General features: G+C 39.2%; 1 protein-coding gene and 1 long non-coding RNA gene across 2 annotated transcripts; both read left to right on the forward strand.

The window, feature by feature from the left end:
- Positions 1-458: 458 nt before the first annotated feature.
- On the forward strand, positions 459-887 carry LOC309655571 (uncharacterized protein; the record flags this gene model as incomplete). Its single annotated transcript, XM_082450906.1, has 1 exon — positions 459-887. A coding segment is annotated over one exon (429 nt), but the record flags the coding sequence as incomplete, so codon positions are not given.
- Positions 888-5,849: 4,962 nt separating this feature from the next.
- LOC309655302 lies at positions 5,850-7,222 on the forward strand. Its single transcript, XR_014260761.1, has 2 exons — positions 5,850-5,880; positions 6,628-7,222. It is a non-coding gene; the product is annotated as an uncharacterized lncRNA (long non-coding RNA).
- The last annotated feature ends 5,278 nt before the right edge of the window (positions 7,223-12,500 follow it).

Consider the following 12,500-nt stretch of genomic DNA (forward strand, 5'->3'; position numbering starts at 1 on the left):
GCATTTATCTTAGAAGGTGTGAGGTCCTTACATTCTTCCTGATTGTCCTTTGCTCTGTATATGTCATTCTGTTGGTACCTCATGAGAGAAGATGATGATAGCAATTGCTTGTGAGCTTGCCCAGGATTTTAGAGCTTGTGTTGGCCTTTTTTGAACATGTTGTTTTCATAAAAAAGAAAAAGAAATAAAAGTAAAAACACCTGCTTGTTTCTTTCAAATAAAGATATTTTCTTTGGAAAAGTTGTGTGAGAAAAGAAAAGTTTTTCTCTGGGGTGATGTATCGATTTGCTAAAGAGCGAGAGAGAAGTCAGAAATTCATTGAAAGGTATTAAAGATATTAAAGCCCATGCTTAGAGATTGCCGAGATAGTATCTGTTGTTATTACACAAGCTTTTCCGCTCTTCTCTGTAAGAATTCCTTCTTGTGAACACGGTCATATACTTTCTTTCAGATATTAAGACTCCAGAAAGAGGTCTTCTGAACAGCAGCAGTGCAAGCAGCCTTGCCAGCCACCTCCAGTGTGCCCACCTAAGTGCCCTGATCCTTGCTCACCTCCCAAGTGTCCAGAACCTTGCCCACGTATAAAGGGCCCTGAGCCATGCCCACCTCAGCAGTGCCAGCAGAAATGCCCTCCTGTGCCACCTCCCCAACAATGCCAGCAGAAGTGCCCACCCAAGAACAAGGAACAGCTTCAGCGTTTCTATGGATCAGGAAAGGATAAGGACAATTGGCTCACCGAGTTCCACAGCTCCACCTTCATCTTCTCTTTAACGCCCATCATGGATACAGAAGAAGCTTCTCCACCCTTCAGCCTGCAGTATGCGTGTCGTGATTCCTGTCCGTCAGAGGTTTCCTATCTGAGGCTGCGTTATACCGCTTCCCTCTGAGACGTACCCGAGAAAGCATCACAGAGCCTCAGAAGGAAGAGCAGCAGCTCTCCTCCTGGGCGCCCTCTGAGGAATCTGTTAATGTCTTCTGTGTCTGTCTGTCACCTGGACAGGGGTTCCTACCAGCTGAGCATTTGTTCCTTATCCTCCACGTCTTGAATAAAATACAATTCTTTTGTTTGATGGTAAAAATATTTTCTTTCTTTTACAACCTGCTTTTTGCTATACCATATCATAATTTTGGTTGATTTCTGTCCTTCTTTGACCCCACGTTTCAGGCTCTCACAATAAGTTTTATCTGAATTTTGAGTCCTATCGATGATTATTTCTGTATAATTTCAAATCCAGGTTATTTTTTTTTTTACTTCTTGCTTGATTGATTTGAGGAACAAATTATTTAACTCCTCAGGATTTGAATCCCTTATTAAAATGTAGGGAGAATCACATTTAGAGTGCCCACTTTCTTATGCTTAGAAATTAAATGAATCTGTGTAATTCAGTTAGCACAATGATGGACACATAATTAGCATTTTGTGAGGTGACCCATCATCACTGTCTGCTTCATCATCACCATCACCACCATCACCACCATCACCACCACCGCCATGTTTGCTCCAGCAGGAAAGTGGCTCAGACATACCTAGTACAGAAAACAGGGAGATTCTTAAACTCTATTACCCTTTCATATTCTGTGTTCATTTTCTTTTCCAATTTAACTGTATTTTTAAAAAACATCTTTATTGGAATATAATTGTTCTACTATGGTGTGCTAACTTCTGCTTTATAACAAAGTGAATCAGCCATACATATACATATATCCCTATATCTGCTCCCTTTTGCATCTCCCTTCCTATCCCATACCTCTATGTGGTCACAAAGCACCGAGCTGATCTCCTTGTGCTATGTGGATGTTTCCCACTAGCTATTGATTTTACATTTGGTAGAGTATATATGTCCATGACACTCTCTCACTTCGTCCCAGCTTACCTTTCTCCCTTCCCTTGTCCTCAAGTCCATTCACTATGCCTGTGTCCTTTCCCTAGGTTCTTCACAATTTTTTTTTTTACATTGCATATATATATTATCATACGATATTTGTTTTTCTCTTTCTGACTTCCTTCACTCTGTATGACAGACCTCAGCTCCATCCACCTAATTACAAAAAACTCAATATCTTTTCCTTTTATGACTGAGTAATATTCCATTGTATATATGCACCACATTTTCTTTATCCATTCATCTGTCGATAGACACTTAGGTTGCTTCCATGTCCTGGCTATTGTAAATAGAGCTGCGATGAAGATTGTGGTACATGACTATTTTTGAATTATGGTTTTGTCAGGGTATATGCCGAGTAGTGGAATTGCTGGCCCATATGGTAGCTCTATTTTTAGTATTTAAAGAACCTGTACACTGTTCTCCATGGTGGCTGTATCAATTTACATTCCCACCAAGAGTGCAACAGAGTTCCCTTTTCTCCACACCCTCTTCAGCATTTGTTATTTGTAGATTTTTGATGATGGCCATACTGACCAGTGTGAAGTGATACCTCAGTATAGTTTTGATTTGCATTTCTCTAATGATTAGTGATGTTGAGCAGGCTTTTATGTGTTTGATTTCAATCTGTATATCTTTTTTTTGAGAAATGTCTATTTAAGTCTTCGGCCCATTTTTGGATTGGTTTGTTTGTTTTTTTGATAATGAGCTGCATGTGCTGCTTGTAAATTTTGGAGACTAATCTGCTGTCAGTTGCTTCGTTTACAAATATTTCCTCCCATTCTGAGGGTTGTCTTTTCGTCTTGTTTATGGTTTGTTTGTTGTGCAAAAGCTTTTAAGTTTCATTTGGTCCCATTTGTTTATTTTTGTTTTATTTCCATTTCCCCAGGAGGTGGGCCAAAAAGGATCTTGCTGTGATTCTTTACATAGAGTGTACTGCCATTGTTTTCCTCTAAGAGTTTGATAGTGTCTGGCCTTACATGGAGGTCTTTAATCCATTTTGAGTTTATTTTTGTTTATGGTGTTAGGGAGTGTTGTAATTTCACTCTTTTACATGTAGCTGTCCAATTTTCCGAGCACCACTTATTGACGAGGCTGTCTTTTCTCCATTGTATATTCTTGCCTCCTTTATCAAAAATAAGGTGACCATATGTATGTGGGTTTATCTCTGGGCTTTCCGTCCTGTTCCATTGATCTATATTTCTCTTTTTGTTCCAGTACCATACTGTCTTGATTACTGTAGCTTTGTAGTATAGTCTGAAGTCCAGGAGCCTGATTCCTTCAGTTCCATTTTTCTTTCTCACGTTTGCTTTTGCTATTTGGGGTCTTTTTTGTTTCCATAGAAATTGTGAATTTTTTTGTTCTAGTTCTGTGAAAAGTGGCATTGGTACTTAGATCAGTGTTGCATTGGATCTGTAGATTGCTTTGGGTAGTATAGTGATTTTCACAATGTTGAATTTTTAAAAATATGAAAGTACTAATCACTAAATGCATTGACATGCAAATGTACAAAATTGGACGTTAGGAGTAAATGTTGGGGAGCAAAGGGTACTATGGCAGGTTGAGGGGACTGGAGGGTTGAAGGAGAAGACAGAAAATGAGCATGAAAATACATTTTTAAAATTACTGTCTTTTAAAGACCTAAAACACATGTGGAAAGAATAGAAGAAAGAAAAGAGATCAGCCCTAAGATTGTAATTCACCTAGATTTCAGACCTTTACTGCTCTGATCCTCTCTCCCCTCCCCAAACCTACTCTCAGTGACTTATACGTGACGGTTTGAGTCTTAAATGGTATCTTCCATTTCTTTCTGGTTTCACACACTTTAAATCTGATATTGATTGTTGGAATAAAAAGTATTTATTTTCCTGATAAAGGAATTTTAAGCATATGACAGCAGTCTAGGGGAGTGTTGGGGTCAGGTGATATGGGACATCGTGATTCTATTAAAAATGTGTTACCACGTTCTACAGTAACATAAAGCCAGTGTTGAAAACTTTTCCTAAATGAGACAGGGCTGCTCACCAGCCATGACCCATAAAGAAAAGTTTCAGTGCCCAAGGGGACAGAGGATAGTTCAGGTCCTGGACTGAAAAGGCAGAAATGAAATCTTTTGCCAGGGTTGGAGAACATACTAGGGCATTGTTTCCTGAACTTCAGTTATTCCCTAAAGGCTCATTATATTTGTTATAATTACACATCACAAGTAGCATGTAATATTGATAATTTTTACTTTAAATTCACTTTAAACTAACTTTTTGAATTTCTAATTTAATTGGCCATAGGGAATCAAGTGCATGAAATGGCAGAAGAAATATTCAATTTACATATATGTATGTATATATGCATATATATATGAATAGAGAGAGAGACACACACACACACAGCAAGAGAGAGAGAGAGAGAAGAGACAGAGAAAGAGCCAAATATATAGAGAGAGATTAGGAAGGCTGGAAAGTCCAAAATATGCAGGGCCAACCCTAGCTGGAAGGCCATCAGGCAGGGGAATTGTCTCTTACCTGGATGGGGGACGGGTCAGGCTTTTGTTCTATTCAAAAGACTCTATGAGGCGAACCCACTTACAGAGGGCAAACTTCTTTACTCAGGGCACTGATTTAAATATCACTCTCATCCAAAAGCATCCTTAGAGAAAAAGCCCAAAAAAAGATTGACCAAATATTTGAGCAACCTGTTCCAGTCAAGTGGACCCATAAAAAATATCAAAAATTCCTTCCAGCACATGGACAAACTGTATAAAGAAAGTAGAGCAGGAAATAGGTTAATTTCACGTATATTCCACTATGATCAATATTGGAGAATCTACAGATAGCTTAAAGTTATAGTAAAATTATTATTAATGATTAAGAAGTAGTGTATGAATGGCAATTAACATCAACGACCGAATTATTAATAAAGGGATTTCAACTATCTCTTGAATTTACCCCTAGATTTGATGTGAATCAATGTGCTTAAATAATTCATAAATAATAAATAGATTTAAAACTCGTTATTTGAATGGCATTGCCTATTAGATAGGGTTTCCCACTGATTTCAAAGAGATAGGAAGCCAGAAAATTTAAACACTCGTCTGAGCTTTCTTCAAAAGTTGAAGAATCCAAAGAGGTCCTTTGGGGGAAATTAGGTAGGAGCAGGTGGGATGTCACGTTTGGGAGGTATGAGGAAAAGGCTTGGTTTCTATTGTAAGTCTAGGTTCTGATCTGCCAGCTGATTGGAATTATGGTAGGTGATGCTACGCTCCTAGTGAATTCCTTGTGGCCGGAAGTGAAACAGATTTATAAAGTTCATAGGAATCTGACTGTTGGATGTTCTTAATCTGAAGGAACAAAGCAGTGAAAGGAGGGCCCCAGAGGTCACCACTTTGCTAAACGTATCTAAGTATCATGATGGGAAGTCATCTGAGATCATCTGCAAACATCTCTCAGTCCATTTTAGAAGAGGAGAAGAGATTTCACTTAGCAAGCCGTGGATCAAGGTGAAATGTATTGTAAGAAGGACTTGAGGTAAAGGGAAAGGTGTCACCAGGTAGCCAGGCCATTTTCAAACCAGTATGTACAACAAAATGGCCACCAGATCAAGTGCAACTAGGCAGGCAGTTTTAGAAGTCAAAGAAGGTGAAAGATAGAAAAGGGTCATCTTCCCCAATCAAGAAAGGGAACACTTGCCTACAAGTTAGAGAAGCCCTGAAATTCTCCCACTGCCATAAACCACTGAAACGGAGAGCTAAGGCAGGGCCTCTGTGAGTCATGAGAACATAAGCTAGTGAGGAGATCCTGGCACAGGACATTTCCTGTTTTCAGAGTCCCTGCCAAGCCAGTTATGGATAGATTTGCATTTGGGTTGGGAAATGACTGCACGAGGCTAGTTTGGACAGCTCTGCTTCCCCTTGGGTGGGGCAGCAAGCCCCAATAAAAAGGTCCTCTGCTGCACGACAGCTATCCTCCTGCTATTCGAGTTCCGATTGACTTTGGAGAACCTGGTGAGTCTGATTCTTCTGTCCAAATTAGTTCTAGGCCCCCGAATGTTGGGTTTATGCTGGAGACAGCAAATATGATGGGTCCAAAATTATGATCATGGGTATAATGTTACTTAGTGGATGGGAACTTGGAATATGGGCACAATGTTATATTGTATTTACTAGATTTCTGATACCTAGTTTGAATTCCTCTATTGAAAAAGAAATTAATAGGAAATTTTGACATGAAGGGATAAAGAGCAAAGGGTTTACCTTTTTCTATACCTTTTTCTTGGACCTCTGCTGTGATTTCAGAGACATTTATCTTAGAAGGTGTGAGGCTCTTACATTCATCCTGATTGCCCTTTGCTCTGTACAAAGTCATCCTGTCGTGTCCTCATGAGAGAAAATGGTGATAGGAATTGCTTGTGAGCTTGCCCAGAATTTTTGAACTTTTGATAGCCTTTTAAAAATATGTTGTTTTCATTAAAAAAAAAAGAAAGAGAAATAAAACTGAAACCATCGCTTGTTTCTTCAAAACAAAGATATTTTCTTTGGAAAAGTTGTATGAGAAAAGAAAGTTTTCTCTGGGCTGATGAATAGATTTGCTAAAGAACGAGAGAGATGTCAGAAATTCATTAAAAGGTATTAAAGAGATTAAAACACATGCTTAGAGATTGGAGAGATACTGTCCGTTTGTGTTACACAAGCTTTTGCTCTTCTCTATGTAGGGATTCCTTATTGTGAACACGGTCATATACTTTCTTTCAGATATTAAGACTGCAGAAAGATGTCTTCTCAAGAGCAGCAGTGCAAGCAGAAGTGCAAGACACCTCCAGTGTGCGTAACTAAGTGCCCTGATCCTTGCTCACCTAAGAAGGATTCAGACCCTTGCCCACCTAAGCCGTGCCAGCAGAAATGCCCTCCTGGGACAGCTATCCAGCAATGCCAGCAGAAGTGCCCACCCAAGGACAAGTAACAGCTTCAGCTTTTATCTGCATCTGGAAAGGATAAGGGCAATCGGCTCACCTAGTTCCACAGCTCCACCTTCATCTTGTCTTCAAAGCCTATCATGGATACAGAAAAAGCTTTCCACCCTTCAGCCTGCAGTATGCGTGTGGTGATTCCTGATGGTCAGAGGTTTCCTATCTGAGTCTGCTATGCCGCTTCCCTCTGGAGGTACCTGAGAAAGCACCACAGAGCCTCAGGAGGAAAAGCAGCAGCTCTCCTCCTGGGGGCCCTCTGAGGATTCTCTCACTGTCTTCTGTGTCTGTCTGTCACCTGGGCAGTGGTTTCTACCAGTTGAGCAATTGTTACTTTTCCTCCATTTCCTGAATAAAATACATTTCTTCTTGTGATGGTAAAAGTATTTTCCTTCTTTTAAAACCTGCTTTTAGCAATATTATATCATAATTTTGGTTGATTTCTATCCTTCTTCGATCTCAATTTTCAGGCTCTCACAGTCAGTGTTATCTGAATTTAGAGTTATATCGATGATTGTTTGTATATAATTTCAAATCCAGGTTATTTTCTTAATTATTGCTTGATTGATTTGAGGAATAAACTTTTTAACTCCTCAGAGGTTCAATCCCTCTACTAAAATGTGGGGAAAACCACATTTACAGTGCCTACTTGCTTAGGCATAAAATGTACATGAATGTGTGTAATTCAGTTGCCACAATGCCGGGCACATAATTGGCATTTGAGAGGTGGCCGATCATCATTGTCTCTGTCATCATCACCGTCACCACCATCACCACCACCACCATGTTTGCTCCGGCAGGAAAGAGGCTCAGACATACCTAGTACAGCACAGAAAGAGATTCTTAAACTATATTACACTTTCATATTCTGTGTTCCTTTTCTTTTCCAACTTAACTGTATTTATAATCTGATACGACACATTAAATGCTTTGGGAAATATTGGGATATTGTGTATAAAATTATAGTAGTTCTGAAAACATGGGTAGTACAAATAATGGGAAGTTTAAAGTGTCCTTACCAGGCAAAGCGCTGCCTGCTCTCCATGTGGACAGCATGCTCTTCTTACTGCGAAACTCAACAACCTCAGGGTCTTATTATATATTTTCACCTCTGAAGTTACTTTCTTGATTGATTTGACCCCACCTTTGAGGTCCACTGGGGTTTCCAATGTTTATCTAGATTTACAAAATGACTGTTGCTATGCAGCTTGTTTTCTACGTGCTTAGCTTAGTGGTCCAGTAAGCCGTGAATAGGGATGTGTTCTTTAAGCATATCTCTTCTTGTGGTCCTAGATGTAAAGGAGTCCAAGATGCCAGAACTGCAGAAGAAAAAGATCCCCAGATTACTGCCCAAAGCTCATCAGAGTATTACATGAGTGAGAAATCAACACTGATATTTGGGAGTTGTCTCTACTTTAGTTAGTGTTATTTGACCTGACAGAGAATTTAGTTCTGTGAGGTGTGATGCTCCTGTAGAAATCTTAAAATTAGGGCACTGGCTTAAGAGTCTGGAGGTATTTGGCAAGGAATCAGATATTGGAAGCCATCAATGTGGTGATACATTTTATTCAATGGCAAAATGTTTGCAGTAATGGTTGTCCATGGTATCCTGAGAGGCAGACTAAATGTTGGTCACTTGTTGACTTGACCAGGGTATTTCAATAGACATATGTTCAGGAAAAACTTTCTAGTTGGCAGGTCGGAAATTTAAAAAAATGAAAAGGAAAAAATACAGCCCAGATATTCAAAACCTTGTTGAATTAGGAAACGCAACACTTGTAAGCCCTAAAGAGTAAGAGATGAGATTAGAAGTGTTTTTTAAAAATAATTAATTATTAATTAATTAATTAATTTTTGGCTCTGTTGGGTCTTCATTTCTGTGCGAAGGCTTTCTCTAGTTGCGGCAAGCAGGGACCACTATTCATCGCGGTGCGCGGGCCTTTCCCTCTCGTGGACTCTCTTGTTGCAGAGCACAGGCTCCAGTCGCGCAGGCTCAGTAGTGGTGGTTCACGGGCCTAGGTGCTCCGCGGCATGTGGGATCATCCCAAACTAGGACTCAAACCCGTGTCCCCTGCATTAGCAGGCAGATTCTAAACCACTGCACCACCGGGGAAGCCCTAGAAGTGGTTTTGAACTTGAAGCCCAATTTCAGTTGACTGTAACAATAGAGAAAAGTTACAAAAGTTGTAGTCTTTCCACCTGTGTGCCAGGGAGCCTCATGGTAATTGTATTATGTTCAGGGATCAAGGCAGCAATTTAATCAGGCCAGAAAATTGTTTCCAGAAAAGGACCTGAGTGAGGTCTCTAGCACATAGTAATGTTTGGACGAACGAATTATGTCAGGTGCCTACTAAGGGAATTGACAACTAAATAAACTATATGCCAAAACGAAAAAGACTGATTTTTCAAGAATTGTAATGACTTTCCAGCCCTCCTTTCCCCACTTTCAACCCTACCTACTTCAGATGTGGTCAGTACAGGTGATTAAAATTGAATATCCCCTATGAGGTGGATACAGGGCCCCAGAGAATAATGGATAAGGGAAGCTCTCTCAGAGAATAGTATCAGAGCCTAAGAGAGGCAAGGAGGAGAAGGAACACAGAGCTTCTCAAACGTTGTTACTCTTTTGTATGATGGTTATTCTTTCATCTTTCCCCTCCAGTTTTATTGAGGTATAATTGATTAAATTGTACACATTACTGTGTATAATGTGGCGATTTGACATATGTGTACTTTGTGTAGTGATTTACACCATAGGTTACATAATACATTAATTACTTCAACAGTAGCCATTTAACTGTGTGTATGGCTGAGTTTTTGCGTGTGTGTGTGTGTGTGCGTTTGTGTTTGGTGAGAATGCTTAAGGTCTACTTTCTCAGCAAGTTTCAAGTACACAACACAGTGTTAATATCAAGACTCACCATGCTGTACCTCAGACTCCCAGAGCTTATTCATCGTATGACTACAGACTTGTACCCTTTGCCCAACATCTCCATTTTTCCCACATCCCCCAGGCCCTGCTGAACACCATTCTACTATCTGTTTCTGTGACATCTGTGACTTTGGCAATATAATCCTAAATAAACATTGGCTCAAAGAAGAAATAACAAATACATATAAAATACTTTGTGATGAATGAAAATGAAAAGAAAACATAGAAGAACTTTAAGGATAAATGTAACGCAGTGCATAGAGAGCAAGTTACGGCTGGAGGCATGTGTTTTACAGAAGATAAAAGATCTCAAATCAGTAACCTGAGAGACAGGTATGCATGTGTGTGGGTTTATGAAAATTGAAAACTCCTAACACTAAAAACAGCAAAATATAAGCAGTGATTATTTTTGGCCGTTTAATAAACATGCTTATTTTTGAACAGCTTTATGTTTTCCCCATTATATTATATGAGGTAATATTTTTATAACAATTTATCATAATATTTAAAAAATATGTAGTAATCACTGAAGATGTGGCTGAGATGGAGGGAAAGTTTATGTCCTGAACTTCTGGCGCATGCCCAGCTGGTGACTCTTTCACAGGTTTCAGGTGTCTCCTCTTTCTCTTCCTCTCCTCCTCATTGTCCTCTTCTTCCTCCTTTCCCATTATAAAACCACATTCCTGAAAATCTTCCTGATTATTTGGCCAAGACAAGTTACTAGGCCACTTCTTCCTCCTGACTGCAGGAAGAATTATGAAAGATATTAAAGGACTATTACTAAATGCATGGGCAACATTTCAAAGAACTAAATTGAACAGTTAAGGTGTATATATTGGGCAGCGAAGGTAATATGGCTGGTGGAGGTTTCCGGAGAGTTGAAGAAGTAGACAGAGAATAAACGGTGAAAATTTTTTTTCTATTACTGTCTTCAAAGCCATAAAGCATGTTTGGAAAAAGCAGAAGAAAGCAAGCATATCAGATGAGCACTAAGTCCATATTTCATCTAGATTTCAGACCTTAGTGCTCTGATCTTCTCTCCCTTCCCAACCCCACTCTCAATCACTTATATGTGATGCTGTGGGTTTTAAATGGTATCTTATATCTATTTTTGGTTTCACACAATTGCAATCTGGTATTTACTTATGGAATACAACAGTTTTATTTCCTGATAAAGGAATTTTAAGCACAAGAGGGCAGTCTAGGGAAGTGTTCTCCTCAGGTGAGGTAGGCTATCCTGATTCCATTAAACATGTGTTCCCACATTCTACAGTAACATTCAGTGAGAGTTACAAGTTTATTCCTAAGCGAGACACGGCTCTTCACCAGCCATGGCCCATCACGAGAAGCTTCAGTGCCCAAGGGGACAGCATAGAAAAGAGTAGTGTTCAGGCCCAGGATAGAAGAGAGGAACTGTAGAAGAAATGTTGACAGCTAAATCTCTGAAAAGGCAGAAAGGAAATCTTTGGAGAACATGCTAGGACACTGTTGCCCGAACTTCAGTTATTCGCTAAAACCTCATTATATTTGTCATAATTCCACACCACATGTATTACATAACATTAATAATTTTTAATTTAACTTCACTTTATAATAACTTTGAACATTTTTAATTTAGTTGACCATAGTTAATCATGTACATGATATGGCAGATGAAATATTTAAATTATATATTACAGCATATATGTACATATATACATATAGAAATATGTTACAGAACGAGAGGGACAGAGGGAGAGAGAGAGAGAGAGAGAGAGAAAGAGGGAGAGAGAGAGAGAGAGATATTACAAAGTTTGGCAAACTCAAAATCTGCAGAGCTGAAACGCTGCTGGAAGCCGATCCGACAGGGGAATTATCTTTTTCCTGGGTGAAGGTCAGCCTTGTTCTATTCAGGCCATCAGTGGATTGGATGAGGACTTCCTACCTTATAGAGGGCAACTGCTTTACTCAGGTCACTGATTTAAAAAATACTCTCATCCAAAAGAATCTGTACAGGAGCACCCAGAATAATGTTTGACCAGATAACCGTGGACCCTGTGCCACTGAAGCTGACCCATAAATTAAGCATCAAAACTTCCTTCCAGCACAGTAACAAATTGTATGAAGAAAATAGAGCAGGAAATAGGTTTATGTGACATACGTTCCACTGGGACCAAAATGGAAAATATAAAAACTAAGTTAAAATTATAATAAAATTTTTATTAATGATTGAAAAATTGTATATGAATGGCAATGAACTTCAGGGACTGCATTTTTAATAAAGTGATTTCGACTTCCTCTTAAAGTTTTCCCTAGATTTGCTGTGAAACAACATGTGTTTAAATAATTCATAAATATTAAATACATGTAAAATTAGTTATTTGAATGGCATTGTATATTGGGATTCCCAATAATTTCAAAGGGACAGGAAGCCAGAAAATTTGAACAATCCTCTGGGCTTTCTTCAAGGTGAAGAAATCCAAAGAGGTTAGTTGGGAGAAATTAGATAGGAGCAGGTGGTATAACACTTTTGGGCGGTATGAGCAAAATGCTTGATTTCTGTTGAAAATCTAGAGTCTGAGCTGCCAGCTCCTCTTAGTTATGGTAGCTCATGCTATGCTCTTAGTGAGCTCCTTTTGGCCTGAAGTAAAACAGTTTTATAAAGGTCCCAGGAATCTGACTGCTGGATGTTCGTTATTTGAGGGAGCAAAGCAGTGAAAGGAGGACCCTAGAGGTCACCACTTTACTGA

This window comes from Balaenoptera physalus, assembly GCF_965194825.1.
Source record: "Balaenoptera physalus genome assembly, chromosome: 1".
In the NCBI taxonomy this organism is placed as follows: domain Eukaryota; kingdom Metazoa; phylum Chordata; class Mammalia; order Artiodactyla; family Balaenopteridae; genus Balaenoptera; species Balaenoptera physalus.